General features: G+C 37.6%; 1 protein-coding gene and 1 non-coding gene across 3 annotated transcripts in view; one reads left to right on the top strand and one right to left on the bottom strand.

Annotated features, from left to right (window-relative positions):
- The window catches only part of Mttp (microsomal triglyceride transfer protein), an 80,887-nt gene that overhangs the window by 58,448 nt on the left and 2,295 nt on the right, over positions 1 to 20,144 (top strand). For both annotated transcript variants that reach the window (XM_078021883.1, XM_078021882.1), the window contains 7 exons: positions 5,282 to 5,494; positions 7,467 to 7,678; positions 9,844 to 9,941; positions 10,039 to 10,160; positions 11,938 to 12,165; positions 17,079 to 17,203; positions 19,487 to 19,657. In XM_078021883.1, coding sequence (XP_077878009.1) covers positions 5,282 to 5,494; positions 7,467 to 7,678; positions 9,844 to 9,941; positions 10,039 to 10,160; positions 11,938 to 12,165; positions 17,079 to 17,203; positions 19,487 to 19,657 — 1,169 coding nt within the window. The remainder of the gene's footprint in view (positions 1 to 5,281; positions 5,495 to 7,466; positions 7,679 to 9,843; positions 9,942 to 10,038; positions 10,161 to 11,937; positions 12,166 to 17,078; positions 17,204 to 19,486; positions 19,658 to 20,144) is intronic.
- Positions 4,337 to 4,410, bottom strand: Trnag-ccc (transfer RNA glycine (anticodon CCC)). The gene has a single exon. It is a non-coding gene; the product is annotated as a tRNA-Gly (tRNA).

Here is a 20,144-nt window from a genome sequence, read left to right as displayed (position 1 = left end):
GAAATCATACATGTAAATAGGGTAATAATGTCTATCTCTTTCTACCCATCCCCACAATCCCACCCCTTCCCTCGCTCCCCTCTACACGAACCAAAGTTCCTTCATTTTTCCTATCCTCCCTACTGCTTATCAGAAAAAAATTTTGGCTTTTGGTTTTGGGGACTAGTTTATTTCACTTAGCATGATATTCTCTAGTTCCATCCATTTACATGCAAATGCATAATTTCATTCTTCTTTAAGGCTGTGTAATATTCCATTTTGTATATGTACCACATTTTCTTTATGCATTCATCTGTTGAAGAGCACTTAGTTTGGTTACATGGTTTAGCTATTGTGAATTGAGCTGCTATAAACATCGATGTGGCTGCATCACTGTAGTGTGCTGATTTTAAGTTCTTTGGTTATAAATTGGGAGTGGGATAGCTGGGTCAAATAGTGGGTTCATTCTAAGTTTTCTGAAGTATCTCCATACCACTTTCAATAGTGGTTGCACCAATTTGCAGTCCCACCAGCAATGTGTGAATGTGCTTTTTCCCCACTTCCTTGCTAATACTTGTTATTGCTTGTATTCTTGATAACTGCCATTCTGACTGGAGTGAGATGAAATCTTAGAGTAGTTTTGATTTGCATTTTTGAGAATGTTTTTGAAACCAAATAATTTCATAAGAAGCAACTCCTAAATAGATTGTACACAAAGTATAAAGAAGATAACTAAAAAGATGGTCACTGAAAATATTTGAATATCAGTTCTGGCAGAAATCAAAATTGGTATTATTGTATGACAGTACAGAACTATGAATTTTTATGTTTTTCAGTTTCCACAGTTACTTGAGTAGCTTATTGCTTCAGAAATTCATTTATTAAATATCTTGGCAAAAATACAAAATCCACAGAGAAAAACAACAGTTAGCTGTATTTAATGAGCATCTACTCTGTAATTGGCATAATGCTAATCCTTTAATATAAAGATATATAAAACAGTCTACCATCCTCAAAGAACTCCTTGTCTATTTATCAAATGCAAACAGGCAAGTGCAGTTGGCCCTCTGTATCTGTGTGTCCCCCATCCAGGATTCAACCAATCATGGATTGAACTATTGGGGGGAAAAATCACATCTGATTTGTCATCAACAGACTATTCCTTCATGTTATTATTCTCTAAAAGTGTAACATTTACATTATATTAGGTATTATAGGTAATCCAGAGATGATTTAGGGGTTGGGGGCGTGGCTCAGCAGTAGAGGACTTGCCTAGCATGCATGGGACCCTATGTTCTCTCCCTAGCACCACAAAAATAAACAAATCAACCTTCAAATTATTTTTTTTTAAATCTAGAGATGATTTAAAGTACACAGGTATATGTGTGCAAGTTATATGAAAGTACCATATTTACCATTCTTTACAAGAATTTGTATGTTTTATTATCCCCAGGGTGTCCTATAATCAACCCCTCACGCATACTGAGGGGCTACTATAATATTAAAACAAACAAAGTGACAGTGAGAACACAGAAGCCACAGTGACCTTTGCTGTTTGAGGGTGTTAGGGAACAGTTTCACCAAAATAGTATTTGAGCTTGGTCTAGAAGAAGTTTTTAGGTGAAGAAATCATAATATGGAATAAAGGACATTCTACAAGTAGCATCATTCTGTATGAAAAGTCCTGAAGTGGACCCAGTATGCTTGGGAACAGCGAGAAATTTTGTGGCCCTGAAACATAAAATATATATGCCTGCCCACTAGTAGGTGGGGGTGAAGATATCAGAAAGAGGGGAAGTGAGAAGAAAAGTAAACAGATCTTTATGAATAAGGAGCTAAGGAGCCTCATCTCCATTCTATCCAACAAGGAGGTCTGGTGAAGTTTTTAGGTGGGTGAATGACACACTTTCATTTTTAAAATTTTATTTTGGAAGAAGCCAGGTGATATATGAATTGAGTATTGGCTGGATTAGTCAGTAAGATCTGACTAGAAACATTTTGCAATAATTTTGGCAAGAATTAATAGTTTTAAATTAATGTAGGGTCAAAGGAGTGAGAGGAGACAGATTCAAGAGCCATTTAGGAAGTAGATTCAATAGTGTTTAGTGATTGATGAGATGCAGGGAATGAGACAGAGGTCAGAATCTAGGTGACTCCAAAGCTTCCAGGTTAGAATACCAGAGTATGGCAATGCCTACCACTTAATCAAGGTTTCCAGAGCCTAATTTAGTAGTGAGGGTAAGGTGGAGCTATTAATTTTATTTTCCCACCATATTAAGTTTTAAATCCTTTGGGTCATCAGGTTGAGTTGTTCAACAGGCAGACGGTCACAATCACAGAACAGGAGAGAAGTTAGAGCTAGAGATAGAGGGTGGTTGAAACCCTGGGAGAAAAAAGGGATTACCAAGGCATGTGGCATGAAAAGGAAACTGAGTTACTGATCAAAGTTCTTCTGATAATGGGACAGCTTAGCTCTTTTCACATTTTTAAAATCACCTTGTAAGTAGCTGCAAACTATCCTCTACCACTGTCATTCAATCTTGTTAATGTTTTTGAGCCACTTTACTTTAAGCATTGTTCAGATAACTCGATTTGGCCACCAAATGGACTGTAGTTAATGTTCAAATTTTCTTTTCAATTTTCTGCTATGGAACTTTCATCTACCTTTTGGCCAAATCAAAGACATATGAAAGGAAATGATGTATCCTTAACACAAATTTAAGGTGTTTGCTGGGCATGCAGTACTGATGCTACCCTAAAATACTGTGATTCCATGCAGTGCTATGGCTTCTCAGTATTTATTAGCGTGAAATTTTCTGCCCAGCATCAGAAATGAATGGTAGCTAAACAAGTTCACAATCAGGACTAAACCCCATGATGTCTTTTCTATTTTTTGTTTGTTTGTTTGTTTACATTTTTACTTTCCTTCAGCCTAATTTCATTTTCCCAAAAAATTTATATTTGAAAAAAACAACTTATAGAAAAGTTCTAAGAATAGTACAATTTTATGAACATGTATATCCTCTTCATTTAGATTTTCCAATTCTTGAAATATTGAGATATTTATGTTAACACGTTCTGTTTTATTTTAATTGAACCATCTGAGAGTACATTGTCGACATTTTACATTGTTCTCCAAAATATTTTTACTTACTATTACTTGAGTGTCATTTCATCTAGGCTCTTCTGTTGGACAAGATACGTATAACTTATTAAAGGATGAATTCATACCTATATTTCTAATTCTAATTGAACATCCAAGGTTCTTTCTCTCCTTCCTCCATTCCATAATTTTACCTTTTGTCTCCCAGAACAAGAATCCTGGGTTTTTGAGAACCCAAAATTTATTTGTTCGTCTGCCCATTTCCAAGATTCACACAAAATAGTTTTGAAACTGCTACACCAATGTCACTACAAAAAACAAACTTAAGTTCAGTTCAAGACTTCATTACAGTTTTTTCCCCCCTTAGGATATTTTCCATTGAAGGTACACAGTCTGAATCCTATGCTCAACAGTTGCTTGGATAAATTCTTTATTGTCTTCCTCTGTTGAGTTCTATTATCAATTTGATATACATTTAGGTTCATTTATGTTTGAATTGGATTTTAGTAATTTTTCATCTTTGTTGACTTAATTTTACTTCTTCAGTATATAAAATGTTAATACTATTCAAAAGCCAAAACTATTTTTAAAATATCCTTAAAAAGGATACCCCTCCCACCTATTGTGACCTACCTCCTATAGCAAAGCATTATCATTAATTTTTGGTATCTTCTTTCTATATTTCTTTTCACAATAGCAAGCAGAAGTCCACACACACACAAACATACACACACATTCCTATTTCTTTTTTCTTGTACAAAATATACCATTCTACATATCCTCTTCTGTATCTTACTTTTTCCACTTAACAATATATTGTGGAAATCACTCCATACTGGTCTGGTAACAGAGACCTTTGTTGTCCCCGCTTAGTACTCTATTGTGCCATTGGACCATAGTTTATTCAATGCCTCCTATATACAATCATGCTAGTGGTTTCCACTATTTTTGCAAATTCACCTAATGATGAAATGAATAATTTTATAGGCACCTTGGTTTTATTGTTGGGGGTGTAGCACCAGGGCAAGAGCTGTGAATCAAAATGGAATTTTGTTAGTTCTGTCAATTCCATTTATCTTCATATGAATTATGCTTCCGCTAACAATACACAAGAATGCCTATTTCCCCATAGCCTCACAAACAAAATACATTATCAAGCATGATTTTTAAAACAAATCTAAGACTTGAAAAATGTCACTTCTTGAACTAGGTATGTATGAAGTTTATTACATCTCTTTCTTTGTTGTTTTGTTTTTGTGATGCTGGGGATTGAACCCAGGGCCTTGTGCATGGGAGGCAAGCACTCTACCAACTGAGCTACACCCCCAGCTATTATGTCTCTTTCTGTTTAGGGATTTCTTCCCCTTCCTCCTGTGTGTGTGTGTGTGTGTGTGTGTGTGTGTGTGTGTGTGCCTGTGGCCTCATTTCAAGGTTCATAAATCCTGTAGATGAATTGGGTGTTAGGAATCTTTATGATGAAACAAAAGCCCAGAAAACATGTAGTGGCAAATATAAGACCAGAACTCAGATGCTTCCATTTCTAATTTGCCTTTCTTGTCCTCAGAGGTGGTTCACCCCCCCCACTCCAGGCCAGGGGGGAAAAAAAAAGTCCTTTTCTAATTGCAGAACATATTTGAGAAGTACCTACAAAATCCTTGCCACATGGAAGGCATTTAAGAATGTTTTTGAATTGTATAGCAGCATTAATTAACTTGGGCTTCAGGTGAGAACAAACACTTCTAAAACATTTAGAAGCAGGCCTTATGTGTCAAGCAAGCTCTAATCACTTTCACTCAAGTTGTTTCTTAAGAAAATGTGTGTGGTGACATTCAGGCTCCATCTAATTTTTGTTTTAGAAATTCAATAAATGGAAAGTTTTTTAAATAATCAATTGCAAGGGAATTAAAATGGCTTTCTACATTCAGAATAGATTCAAAACTAAGTCAGCCCATTATTAAATATACTCATTGCTTCTTAACAATGTTTTGATATCTATCTATATTATATATATATATATATATATTACACACACACACACACACACACACACAACACCTTTATGAAGCTCAACTTGCTTCCTTTCATGATATGTCTCAGGCACCAACAGTGCAAACCTTTTGGAAATTTTAGGTTGTTTTCTTGCCCAAGTTTTGTTTTATGTACAGTCATGAATATGTCTAAAGTGTGTGACATTTTTAGGCAGTAGTTGAAGCCAAGAAGTTAATCCTGGGAGGACTTGAAAAACCAGAGAAAAAGGAGGACACTATGATGTACCTGCTGGCCCTGAAGAACGCCCTGCTTCCAGAAGGCATCCCGCTCCTTCTGAAGTACGCAGAGGCAGGAGAAGGGCCCATCAGCCACCTCGCCACGACCACTCTCCAGAGATATGATGTCCCTTTCATAACAGATGAGGTGAGACCTCCAAGAATATTTGCAACGTGAACAGAAGGGGAAAAGCACATCTGAACAGGAGTCAAATGCAAACTCCTCTCAAGTAACTCTATTCACCCCCCCCTTTTTTTTTCTCTTCTGCTTAGAAATAACTCTAAAGTTGCATTTAAGGCTATTCTGAAGCAGCCTCACATTTTGAATAGATAATGTCCTATATCCTGAAGCATAACTATTGAAGTATACCCTCTTATTTTAAGACAAAAATTATTTTCAGAAATTTACTTCCTCTTAGAAATTTTAAGATGTTGTAAAAATTTTCAACCCTAAAATATCCTGGCTTAACCACGGCCTCTTTTGTTCATGTAACTACATTTTTAGCAGTCACCTAACTTAAAATTTTGTTGGACAGAGAATGTTTCTAACATTAATATAAACTTACTTGAGTAGTGTCTAACACTGAGGATGATATTTCCATTTTGCAGCTAAGCACCCTTCCCAGTTTTGTGTGAAATATGGTTGGCAATGGGGCACAGGCTTTTGAGAAAGACGACCTAGGTGTAAATTCTGGCACTATTCTTTCCTAGTTGTTTGTTCTTGGATGAGTTATTTAACTTCCAGATGCCTGAGAGCAAGGCCATGGTTTGAGGGAAATAGGAAAAGACAGAGGAAAGCAGAATTGAAAGAAACATTTATAAATGCCTAGTAAAGAACTTCACATACCATATCTTCTTATAGACAATGTTGTAACCAATAAAATTACTTGTTGACACGGAATGCAACTATTATGACACATTTGCATTGATTTAAATATTATTTAGGAAAAAAAGGCCATAATGTACCCTATGATTGATAATGATTTGTCAAGCAGGTTCATTGAATGTAACAGATGTACCATGGTTGTCTCAGTCCATTTCTATTGCTATACCAAAAGAACTGTCAAGGGTTTTATAAAGAAAAGAAACTTAATTAGCTCACATTTCTGAAGGTTCAAGAACATGGTGCTGACATCTTCTCAGCTCTGCTAAGAGCTTATGGCCAATAGCATCACAATGGCAGAAGTGCATGCAAGAGTGGTCAGTGGCATATATGGAATAAAGATTCAGGGGACGTGCCAGGATCCCTTGTAATAACCTGTTATTGGAGGAATTAAGCCAGTCTTATAAAACTGCATCAATTCCTCCTGAGGTCGAATCTCCCATACCTAATTGCCATCCACTAAGCCCTGCTTCTCAAGAATTCCACCACCTCAACACAACCTCATGGGGTCCAAGCTTCTAGCACACAAGTCTTGGGTGACACATTCAAGCCACATTCAAATTATAACAACTGTGATGCAAAATATGCATAGAGTGGGAGACTGTGCATGTATGGGAGTGCGGGATATATTAAAACTCTATTACCTATTCAAATTTTCTGTGAACCTAATACTACTCTAATATATATATATATATATATATATATATATATATATATATATATTTTTTAGGATATATATATATTATTAGGATATATATTATTAGGAGATATATATATCTCCTAATAATTTTAAAAAAAGAAGATTCTGAGATATTTCACTGTAAGGAAATATCCATTCATACAGCCATCTCTCCCCAAATCCCCATTGCCACGCGGCAGTAGTATTCATAAAAGTTATATTAGGAGGTACCAAGTTATGCTGCATAACGAATGAACCTCAAAATCTCAGAAGTTTAACAAAAGTTTATTTCTCGTGGTATGTCTGATATGGGTCAATATGTGGCTATCAGCTCACTTCAGTCATGGAAGGAAAAGATGGAGAAGGCATTGCCTTAGCTTGGAAGTGATTCATATTGATTGTGTCATGGCCTATTAGCTGGAACTGGTTGTATAGCTCCATCCTAATGATGAAGGAACCTGGGAAATGTAGTAATGCATGCATTTACTCACTGTCCCTGCTACAATAACAATTTTAAAAGTCTGGGTGTGCCACTAATTTTGACTATCTTATGAGCAGGTGAAGAAGACCTTGAACAGGATATACCACCAGAATCGCAAAGTCCATGAAAAGACTGTGCGCACGACTGCAGCTACTGTCATTTTAAAAAACAACCCCTCTTACATGGAGGTAAAAAACATCCTGCTGTCTATCGGGGAACTTCCCAAAGAAATGAATAAATACATGCTGTCCATTATTCAAGACATTCTACGGTTTGAAATGCCTGCAAGGTATGACCCATTGCATGTCTCTGTGCTTAAGTTCATTTACGTAATGATATGGTACCATGTGGCTAATAATAATGGTGTTCTATTGCAAAAAAACAAACGGAGCCAAATTTGCCCAAAGAGGGCTGTGTAGAAGTGAGCCAGCTAAAATAGCTTCATATTGGCTGTTTATGATTGGGAGCTCTGAGTCTGACTTTGGTTATCCTGTTTAGGCTGTTAAATACATGTGGCCATATGTTAGTAATGTTTTAAAACCTAATTGCAGGACTCTTTTTGTAGGTAGCACAGCAAAATGGTGTTAAGTTCTCACCGAATTATCATTCATCTTAATTTTCCGAATGTGAGAAATCTTTGAATCCTCATTTATCATAGTTCCAATGAATGGCCAATTTAATTGCCATTACAGTTGAAAACTTTAGGCATGGCCTGCATTTCTGGTCCATTCGAGGTCTGAATCAGCAGACCTCACTGCTTTCAGTTACTCTCGCCAGACTCACCTCCTTCCAGGCCCCAAGTCTTTCTTCCCAAATTCATCCATGCCACTCTCCAGGGTGACTCCCCTGAAGCTCCTTCTCACTGGAATCAGAGGTCTAGAGAAGGAATTCCCATTTGCCCTGAGGTCCCCGCAGAATAGCACCCCCAAGAAAGAACGAACTTTAAGAGTCCCCCAAGGAGAGGAAAACAGATGGGGGAGGGTGGGAAATGAAGAAAAAGAAATTTAACAAGAAGAAAGTAAAAGATGGAAAGAAAAAGAGACAAGAAGAGAGAAAGTACAAGAAACAGGGGAGGTGAGAAGACCCGAGAGAAGAGCAAGACAACAGGAAAGGAAAGGAGCCAGTGAGCAGGGGAGGGAGACGGGGAGGCAGCCAAGACTATGGGCAGCCATGTATTTCCATGTGAACGAGGATTTGATTCTCTTTCTACACCCTGGTTGCTTTTCTGAGGCTTTGTGGAGGAGGTCTCGGGTGTGTTTGCTGACGATGTCTTGGGAGTCTAATAATTTAGGGTTGGAAAAGAGGAGGCAATCAGAATATGGAAAAAGATGGGGAAGAGCTCAGCCTAGGAAATGGCATGAAGCAATCACCAACATTGTGGGGTCAGATTCTTAGGACCAAGATGGACATTAAAGGCCACCTTGTTTGGTGTCTCTTTGCAGTGTAGGGACCTGTGGTGTTCAGACTTCAACTGCTCCTCTCTGGTGGCCAAGAAAACTCATCACCTTTGAGGAAACCTATTTCATTCTTCAGACTCTGCCCATGGCTCTGTCTGAACTGAAGTCTTCCCATTGGCCCCGGTTTTATCTCTGGAGCTAAGCAAAGCATGTATAATCAATCATTCAGCCACATGAATACCCTTTGCATTTTAGGGGCACCTATTATGACCCTCCTCATCTTTGCTCCTCTAAGATGAAATCTTATAATCTTGTGATACTGGAGGACAGAGGGCATATAAAGTTGGGCCATTTTCCCCTCTCAAAAATTTTCTACCTTAGTTCTAGGTCCAGTTTACTTTGATTGATTATTTTGATGTTCACCATGTTGTAATTTTATTACTGCTGATATTATTAGTGTTACATGGTTTAAAAAAAAGAGAGAGAAAACATCTCAATACTAATTACATAGAAAAGACAGAGGCATGGAGTAAGAAGGAAGACCTGGAGACCACGGTTCCTTTATGGGTTTTATTGAGCTGTGTCTGTAACTGAACACTACCCAGAGATATAGAAGAAATCCTGGGAACTTGCTGTTATATATCATGAGCCAAAGATAACATTAAAGAAAAATGTTAAAGACACAATGTGCAGCTAACCTTAGTTTGGTACAGTTTTCCTTAAACTTATGGACAATTTAACAGCAGAACGGTGATGACTCAAATAGCACGTGTTTTTCACTCTGTGTCCACTGTCAGCTGAAGCCACATCATAGCTGGGAAGCCTTGCCCTTGCTGTCATTTTAATACCAAACGAAATTTTCAGATATCTGAGTAATGAAGGGGAAAGCCCTAATCTTGATGCTGATGTCCAGCTGGCACCTCTCCCAGTCTTGGAGTGGCATAAGGAAAAATTCAGCCCCCTCCTTTTTCCTCTAAGGATTCTCTTTCTTTCCTGATTTGACTTGGGAAACAGCCATTACAATGAATGTGCAGCTTTTTCTTCTTACATGTTGCAGCAAAATGGTCCGTCGAGTTCTCAAGGAGATGGCCACTCACAATTATGACCGTTTCTCCAAGAGTGGATCCTCTTCTGCCTATACCGGCTACATAGAACGTACGTAACCCAAAAAAGGGGTTCTCCTCCTCGATGCCCATCCCCAGGTTGGCATTGCTGGCACTGTTGCTAAGATGCATGGTTGCTTTGTCATTAGGTAGTCCCCGTGCCGCGTCTACCTACAGCCTTGACATTCTTTACTCCGGTTCTGGCATTCTAAGGAGAAGTAACCTGAACATCTTTCAGTACATTGGGAAGAGTGATCTTCACGGTAGCCAGGTAACTCATTTTCCATGGGTTGTGCTTAATAAAGTGTGTAAAAAAAATTAGTAAAATAAAATATCCTGATGGCAGCCCTATAGAATGTGTAAGTTGATGATGGCTTCTATCACATGTTGCCATGATTCCATCATCTGCAAAGGTTGGATAGGTTTGTAGACAGAGAGGGAGTTTCAGATATGTACCTGGAACCTAAGTAACTGATACACACAACTCGCCAGACATCCATTTGTCTTTTCAAAGGTATACGGTTCACAAAACTGAAATTGTGTCTGTATTCTTCACTTAAACTTTTTTATAAAATTTTATTTGTATTCATAAATATATTCCTTGGGACCCTCTCAAGTATTTAATTCTGTAATATATTTGCCTTTTATTGATTGATTCAACATAAATGAAACTATATAATAGAATATGACTCTCACTTTAGAGTCCATCTGTGTTTCTTCAATACAGTTAGAAGAAAAAAAGAATAAAGTGTAAGCATTCGACAACTGGCTGGCAACTTTTCATTCTGTTGGTTTTATCCAATATTTGGTGATGACTTATAAAGCCTTCCTTATTATGAAATATACCTTCTTTTTTAGTTTTTATGAATATTACATTATAACCTTCTTAATTGAAGTCAGTTAAGCTTTAGAAGTGATCCATGGCCACAGAAATGTGAGTCCCCTTCAATGTTAACCGCCTCACTCTTTAATAGTACTGCAGTTAGAATACCATGCCCTTCTCTCCAGAAGACTCACCATCTGTTTTCTGATATGCACTCAGAAATGTCAAGCACCCAGTGGTTTGGGGCTGGGTAGGAACGACAGAAAATGTGTAAAATTCTTGAGTGGTAGAAATTAGGTTGTGAACCTTTTCATGGTATTTGTCATCTTTTAAAAAATGTTTTTAATTTTTGGCAAGGGAGAAAAGTATGACATGGACATGTATGAGTCATGGCTTGGAGAGTGCAGGCCCTCTTGTGGCAGCAACCTTGGGACCACTGTGCCAATAACTTTCCATCTCCTTTCAGAGCTCTCCAAGATAGCTGATTCATTATGTATATATAACAGTCCTGGGGAGACCAAGCACCTCTAAGATGACACCATAAAATGGAAAGCTCATGACAGGCACAGTGGCACACATATTCCTGTAATCCTAGCAACTTGGGAGGCTGAGGCAGGAGGATTGCAAGTTCAAGGCCAGCCTCAGCAACTTAGCAAGACCCTTTCTCAAAATAAAAAATAAAAAAGGGGCTGGAAATATAGCTCAGTTGGCCTTGCATGTACAAGGCCCTGAGTTCAATCCCCAGTATCACAATAAATAAATAAATAAATAAATAAATAAATAAGAGTTGGGGTGTGGCTCAGTCATAAAGTGCTGCACCTGGTTTAATCCATAGTACCAAAAAAAAAAAAAAAAAAGAAAAAGAAAGAAAAGAAAAAAAAAAAAAAGAAAACTCATAGTGTTTGTGGTCTTCCAGCAGAAGTTTGAATCCTGCCTCTACCATCTCTACCATCTAATGAGGGAACTTTTTTTTTTTTTTTTTGCTTCACTTACAAAATGGGTAAAATCATCTACACTTTAAAGAATGGTTGTGACGATTACATGAAAGAGACTAATTTGCCTTATATTGGGGCATAGAGGTTTTGTTTTACTTTAGCTTTGTTTTTGCCTGCCTACTACAGACATTTGAGGTTTTGACCCCAAGAAAAGTTCTAGCTCGGCTCAGAAGCCTCACCATTACTTACAGAGCAGGCGTGTCATGAATGTTGTCTCCATTTTTCCCTAGGTGGTCCTCGAAGCTCAAGGGCTGGAAGGCTTAATTGCAGCCACTCCTGATGAGGGGGAGGAGAATCTGGACTCCTATGCTGGCATGTCAGCCATCCTTTTCGATGTTCAGCTCAGACCTGTCACTTTTTTCAATGGATACAGCGATCTGATGTCCAAAATGCTGTCAGCATCTAGTGACCCTGTCAGTGTGGTGAAAGGACTTATTCTGCTAGTAGATCACTCTCAGGTAATCCAACTCTGCACGTATTTATTCAGTCTCTTAAATTGCCAGGCACATTTTGAATGTGCTGTGTGCCTGGAGGATACAAGGACAAGTTCTGTCCGTCTTGGAGCTCACCTTCTAAGCATTTCAACTTCTTGATATTATCGCCTTTTCTCCTTTGCTATTTTCTTTTGCACTTGTTAGCTGATTAAGGGATCTCTTTACTTTTTAGATAAATGAAAAATACGGATGCTAACAGAAATAAGATATGGAGAATCCCTAGGATATAGCAGAGCAGGGATGGCATTATCTCCTGGTTGGGCTTACCTGGGCATGGCAGTCTGGGTGTTTATCCTTAGTTGCTGAACCACATGGCTTCATAAGTTACCAATAATGTTCATAATGATAACAATGATGAAGATCCGAGGAGAGCATCATTTTGATCCTGCCAAATTAATAGAGGCACAAGCAACCACTGATGCTAGCCACAAGTTTCACAGAGACTCTTTGCCCCAGATTCTCATGATCATAGAATGTTGGAAGGGCTGTTTGTTCTTAGAGAATAAGAAGGAGTATTTCACTCACTTGAAGCCCAGTCTAGAATAATTTTCAACTGTTCTTGATCCTGAATCTTACATTACTGAGCCAAAGTCCAATAAGGCTATAATCTCTATGGTAAGATTGAGGTAACCAAGATCCTCTAAGGGATAGGATTGGTCTGCTTACTTACTTGGATTTTCAAAGAAACAGAAGGCAGTTAGTCTGAATGCTGAGTTTGAATGTTTCATGCTTAATATTTTTCCTTTAATGGATTTATTTTATTTCCTGCCTAAGCAAAGCAATAAGAAAAAATGGAATGTTGGCTAAATAAGAATCTTAAGGGAAATCACAGCACACTCTGATTAACACTTATTATATTGAAGCTGTATAATGAGAATTAATTTTAAATTTATAGACTTGTAGGTTTGAATTTTGACTTTCTACTTTCTTGCTGCGGGCTCTTGGGCAGTTACTTAATAGCTTTAAATCATGACTTCCTACTAATAAAGTGGGGGCATTTAAAAAGATGATCCAAATATTTTACCAGCTTTGCTGTTCTTTGAGGATTCTTACTTGTTAGATTCTTACTTGTTAGATTCTGGTGGTAAAATAATAGGTTTTAAGAGATGGACAAACCTTAGCTACCAAATTTTATTGAAACTCTTCCAAAACATCAGTAGTTGAAACTAAATAATATAATTCTCTATCTTTATTTTTCCTCATATCAGTTCAGAATAGCCAGATATAACAAAAACAAAAAACATTTTAGAGTGGCTTAACCAAATAGCTTGACATTTATTGTGTAATATATATTTGGAAGTAAGAGGTCCAGGGCTAATAAAGAATTCCTTGTTCCAGGAAGGCGAACTTTTTTGGAAGCCATTTCTGGAAGGTTATTGACCAAAACTATGTCACATGGCTGCCTATAGCTGCAAGGGAAGCTGGTAAACATAGTTTGTATTGGGGTAGGCACACTCCAAATGAAACCATGTTTCTATTAACATGAAGGGAGAGAAAGAGGAAGCCCAGCAGTGCCTCTGATATCCCTTTAGCAAATCATCCATGAAAAGCTGTTCTCAAAGGACATCAGAAGTTTACATTCGCAATTCTATCTCACTTTTAATGGAAGAAAGCTCTAACCAGAGCCTAAGAGTGCCAAGGAAGTAGTTCACAATTTAAGACAGGACAACAGTTCAAGAACCACCATTAACAGTGCCTAAAGATTTAGATTAGAGAATAAAACTCAATGCAAGTTATTTCTGGGTCAGCAAACTTGTTCTGTAAATACAGGGCAGAAAGTAAATATTTTAGGTGTTAAGTCCCACCCAGTTTCTGTTGCAGCTACTCAACTCTGTTGTTGTAGAGTGAAAATAGCCATCAGCAATATATTAACAAATGAGTAGAACTGTGTTCCAATGAAATTTTATTTACAAAAACATCCAGTGGGCCATACTTGCCTTCAGGCCCTGATTAAGACTATCTTATATGTTTTTTTTCTATTCATTAAGTCTGGGTGCCTCTGGCAAGGCACTATACGAAAGATTGTCCCCTAGCTATTAAACCTAACCAATGTCTGTATATGTCAGGCTGGAGTATTTGGCAGAACTGAGCTATTATACAAATAAGCTGTCTGTGGTCCCCTGGCTCTGCAGAGCACTCCAGTAATGTCATCCTCGCTTCATAGGCACATACCACTCTAGGTCAAGTGCTGACATTGAAGGAAATGTTGGCAATAGGTGGCCCGTCACAGCCACTGGGACAGATGGAATTACTCTGTGAACTATCTCTCTCTCTCTCTCTCTCTCTCTCTCTCTCTCTCTCTCTCACTCTCTCTCTGTTTCTCCTTGGATAATTGGATTACTCTTCAGGAAAGGATATCCTGATAAAGTCAGTTTAATAAGGGGATCTTCTTGAGCCAAGAACACATTTTCATAAATGGAAGCAATGGGATCAATTGTCAAAATGTCAGTGTCTATGTGAAACACAGCTACAAATCAAAGTTCCAGTAATGTGTTCTTCTAGTTTCTAGGCAAAAAATTAAACAAATATCTACTCTGGGTCAAACAGGTACATTAGCTTATGATCTTTCTTTTTGGCAGTATTTTTTTTGGAATAGAATTTCTTGCACATGAGGATAAAAAAAGAGAGTTATGAGTTTGTGATAGCCACATATTATAGTAGAAAAAAGTCTCCACTTTAGAGGCAGTCTGTGGATTTATTCTGCCTCCAAGTATAGCCTCTGGGCCTGATTTGTCCTTTCAGCTTTCAAATATAATGCCTACCATGGAAAACTGGTGTATTAAATGAGTTACCAAAAGTAGCGCTTTGGGCACAAGGTAGGCCCTCAAAAATTATTAGTTTCACTAACTTTATACCTCAAAAATGAGACCTACTGCACAATGTGGATTTCCCTTTCAAAAAGGAAAAAGTAATTTGTTCTTCTACAGGGATCTATGGTCTTCCCTCATGAAGAGATTCAAGAAAATTCCTTTATGACATCATATAAGATTTCTTCCATGGTCCCCTTGCATGAGAAAAAAAAAAAAAAGAATTTCTTAGAAACCCAAGGTACTCCTCAAAATCACATTGCAACATAAATGCTCTCTTCTTTCAAAAGGTGGATTGTCTAATAGCCATAAAATGTTCTTGTCCACAGCACTTGGTGCATTTTGACATCCCCCTAATGTATGGTCAATGGAAAAGTCAAGGTCCACTTTACAGACCCCTGCTGGGCTGGAAGGACTAACAAAAATGTGATTTTCGATTAGGAAGAGAGGAGAAAATGCAAAGAAAGGAATACTTCTGAGGCAGGGCACAAAATAGGGTTTTCTTGACATAACCACAATTACAGTGCTCATGCACTGTAATTCATAGGTTAAAGTTTGGACATGACCATAGTTTTCTCAGGTCACAAATGTGTTCATTTGTTGTGGTACATGATACAACCCTCCTATTCTACAACATCCACATTTTCAACTCTAGACTGAACACAGTTTTAAGTATCTGTAGGAATATCTCCTGATGTGTCCTGAGATGGCACTGAGAATCTCATGCCTCCAACCAGGAGTGCCCTTCAGAATGAAAGCCGTTTCATGCTACTACCATACCTTCTCAGGACATCTGATCATTAACCAAGTTCTTTGTCTGAAATTTTTCTGCCACACGTTTTGAAATTCAGGGAGATCAACACAATCCTTTTCAGAAAGTGAAATCATGGCATTTGTAGTTGGCAAATGCATGGCTTGTTTGGGCTGAGTAAGGCAGTTACATAAAGAAGTGAGTCATGCTGCAAGTTGCCAGGAACTTACAATCTTTGGAGGAATATCAAAATTGAGGAGACTAAGCTTTTTTTTCCCAGAATCATTATCACTTTCAACACTTCCCATAGGCAATCTGATTCCAATCTAGCTGAAAAAAGTTTCAGCCAACATCACCCTGTCTAATGTACTTGGAAAATCTAAGACTTAAAGGTTAAAAGCAGGCAAACTACACAAAACAATGGGTTTCAGACAACCATGAAATTGCCTAGGATGGTCTGTTTGTAAATGATTACTGTGCCTCTGAAAAATGCTGTTGAGTTCATATTGGACTTGGCAGTTAATTCAACGTCATTTCAAATGTCAGAAAGCAAGGTATTAAGGCTTAGTTAAATTGCCTTGCATTCCTTTCCAAGCTTGATCTAGGCAATTCCTGGAACTTGTATATTGCACTGGGATTTTTTAATCCTGCTTTTGTCAGAAAGATGAAGTTGTCTATATTTGACACAGCATATAATTAGAGAAGTGCTGAAGGACCGAAGGAGGTCATCTTGTCCATCCCTCACCACCATGAAGAAAGAAAAGCCACAACTGGATTTCTGATAGAGGTGCCTTCATTTTCTCTAGTTCAGTGGCTCTCAAATTTAGGCACATCAGAATCACAGGAGGGCCCATTAGAATATTGATGTCTGGCCTTTACTGTCAAGAGTTCCTAATTCAGTAGGTGTCAGGGACTTGAGAATCTGCATTTGAACAAGTTCCCAGGTGATGTTGATGCTTCTTCTCAGAGGACCACATATTGAGAACCATTTGGCCTTCCCAAAGTGAGGCAATGATGGAAGGAAAATACCCTTCTCAACTGGTGCTTCACTTCATTAGTATTTTAATTCAACTCATTAATTTAGCAAATCAGCAGTCTATTCCTGGTGATCAAGACAAAGACCAACATGTTTCCAAGCCTAGAGAAAGATTCTAACATCAACACAAGTTCAGTGGCATCATCTACAGCAGGAGCTTGAATGTGCTTTGGGAAAGGAGGTTGACTAAACTGTATTTATTACTGTTATCACTATTAATATACAAGTGTATGCACATGTGTGTGTGGAGATATATATAATTTTTTTTTTCTTCTTCTTCTAGGAACTTCAGTTGCAATCTGGCCTAAAGGCCAACATAGAGGTCCAGGGTGGTCTAGCTATTGATATTTCAGGTGCAATGGAATTTAGTCTGTGGTATCGTGAATCTAAAACCCGAGTGAAAAATCGGTAAGCAAAAGATTTTTAATACTCTATACAAAGAATGGCAGACTTATGTTTTGGGAATTGGTCAACCTTTGAAGTTTTCAAAATCCATGCTGTTTGCAATCACTAAATCATAGAGTTAGAATTGATCACGAGATGTCATTCTGTTCATAGCTTTTCAGGAGTAGATCAGTACTTAAGACAATTCAACTGAGTATCATTCAAGTTTTAAAGACAGCATCATTGTGCCCCATAGAAGAGGGGGCTCCTCTTCTCTTTCTATTCCATTTTAGTAACTGATAAGGTTGCCACGTCAATTAAATTTTTAGCTTAACTCAACTGTTGGATTTTAAAACCTTTCTTCTTTTTTCTTTTAAATAATTTAACCTTTATTTTCTATCTATCTATTTATTTATTTTTATATGGTACTGAGGACCACACCCACACCTGAGCTAGGCAAGTGCTCTACCACTGAGCTACAACCCCAGCCCCAAATCTTTCCTCTTTTGCTATTTTCAATGAATTAAAATAAAAAGACAATCTCTTCTATTCAGAATCTAAGTTTTAAATGTTAAGAGTCCTTAAGGTTTTTACATTTTTTAATAAACATACCTTTTTCTCAGGTCTTTTAGATTTTCTTATCTACTGTGAGATTCAATGAAAATGTTTTACTTTGAAAGTAAAACAATGTCTCTGAGCCAATGATAATAAAAATAACTATTCTTTTGTTTGTCATAAAATTAAAGAAAATGAAGAGGAAATGCAATTTATTTTCATATTTTAGGGTATTTAGGGGGACAGAAGTGAGATAAGAATGATAAAATTGAACATTTTTTCTTTTTTGTTTTTGGTATTGGGGATTGAAATCAGGGGCACTTGACCACTGATCCAAATCCCCAGCCATTTTTTATATGTTATTAGAGACAGGGTCTCCCTGAGTTGCTAAGTGCCTTGCTTTTGCTGAGGCTGGCTTTGAACTCATGATCCTCCTGCTGGGATTACAGGTATGTGTCACCACACCTAGTGATAAAATTGAACTTTTATTCATTGTAAACAGTGGATGAAGCAACTGAGAACAATCTAGGTGTCATATTTAAAGTGAGGGTGACACATACTGTTACTAGAAGGAACTCAAGAATGAGAAATGTAATTGACGGTCAGAGAGCAGCATAAGTTGGTTGGGGCTTCCTACTGAACCAATCATCTTCTCTTTTCAAAGTATTTTCTAGATAGAAATTTCTCCAAATTAAACTGAATAGAATTCTTTGCAGAGAAGAATTGACAACAGCAACAAAATAGTCTGGCTTTTTAGAGAGGACACAATATCCCTAAGAAACTATCAGCATCCATATTGTAACTAATGGGTTCTCCATTTTTCATTTATTCATTCATTTAAAAAATATCTCTTAAGCTTTTGCTGAGTAGAGACCATTAGAAGGTTCTGTAAGGGATTCAGGGATTAAAACAACCACTGACCTACTTTTATGCTGGCAACCACAGCAGTAGGGATTTTAGTTTGCACAGCAAAAAATTAAGACAATCTCTTTTCTTTGAAAAAGAAAAGTATGGACATTTGACACTGATTTGATTATGGGAGTAATTACCCACCGTTTGATTTAAAGTCTATAATTACTTAGTGATCCTGGTTGTAAGCATCCTATGGAGATTTTTTTTTTTTAATCTTCTTCATTGTCATCCAAGCCACATTCCCCAGCCAATCCAATCTGTCTCTCTCTCTCTCTCTCTAGAGGACCATGGTTAAACCTACCCTCCTGGAGCATGCCTTGCACATGCCCCATTGAGGAAATGGTTATTTGTAACTAATATTCTTTCAGATATGATGGCAACCTAGACTCAGGCCACTAGAGACTCTGGAGAAAGTAATTAAATGGAATTATATAGCTACCTCAAAGCCACCAGAGCCATAGTTAACGAGAAAATTGTTATAAACCCCAGTTGTTTTCTTGGAGACTTTATACTTCTTTAAAAGATAGTTCAGGTGTTTTAGACCTCCTAAGAGGACTGGGTTCTAGGATGTTTTCTTCTTAGTCCTTGAGATACCCATAGCACACAATGTCAGACCTGGTACACATTTGGTTCCCATGTCTACAACAGAAGGGAGGAGAAGGGCAAACTTTTCTGGCTCATCTCTGACACCAAACGGACCCTTGTTAGCAGCAGGACTCAAGCCCATTCAGGTTGCTAAGTATTTCCTTCCAATTGTCAGTGTCATAACTTCAGACAACTTGTACTATCAGTCCAGTTCTACTAACTGTGATATGAACATGTACTTTTCTCAATCTTTAGGGTGGCTGTGGTAATAACCGGTGACATCACAGTGGACTCCTCTTTTGTGAAAGCTGGCCTGGAAACCAGAGCAGAATCAGAGGCCGGCCTGGAATTCATCTCCACAGTGCAGTTTTCTCAGTACCCATTCTTAGTTTGCATGCAGATGGATAGGGCTGAAGCTCCATTCAGGTAAGATAAGCGCTCATGGAACGATCCAGGACCATCTATGCTCACCAGGAGCTACATTCAATTTTAAGTGTTCAGTTTCAGAATTAAAAAAAAAATCACCAAACATTAGAAATTAAGCAAAAAATGAATTTTCTCTAAAGAATTAAAATAATAATAAAACTAAGAAGTCAGTTCCTAGAATACCATGCAACTCCAATGACTAGTTTATTTGATTCTGAATTAAATCATATTCTAATCCAGAAATAACTCTTCAAGATAAAAAAAGAGATTTGATTTACTGTAAAAGTTACCACATTGTTTCAGCCAAAATACCAGATGTACATTTGCTGTCTGGTATCTTTCACAATTGTCCTCTGGACAGAAAGTTCAAAACGCCTGGCAACCCATTTACAATGGTTTAAAGGATAAGATGAGTTCACAATTCTTAGTTATCCTATACATCAACCTGGCCTTGTTTAACTTTGAATTCAAGCTTAAGTGTTTAGAA

Source organism: Ictidomys tridecemlineatus, chromosome 9, assembly GCF_052094955.1.
Source record: "Ictidomys tridecemlineatus isolate mIctTri1 chromosome 9, mIctTri1.hap1, whole genome shotgun sequence".
NCBI lineage: Eukaryota > Metazoa > Chordata > Mammalia > Rodentia > Sciuridae > Ictidomys > Ictidomys tridecemlineatus.
This window is presented reverse-complemented; position numbering and strand designations above follow the sequence as displayed.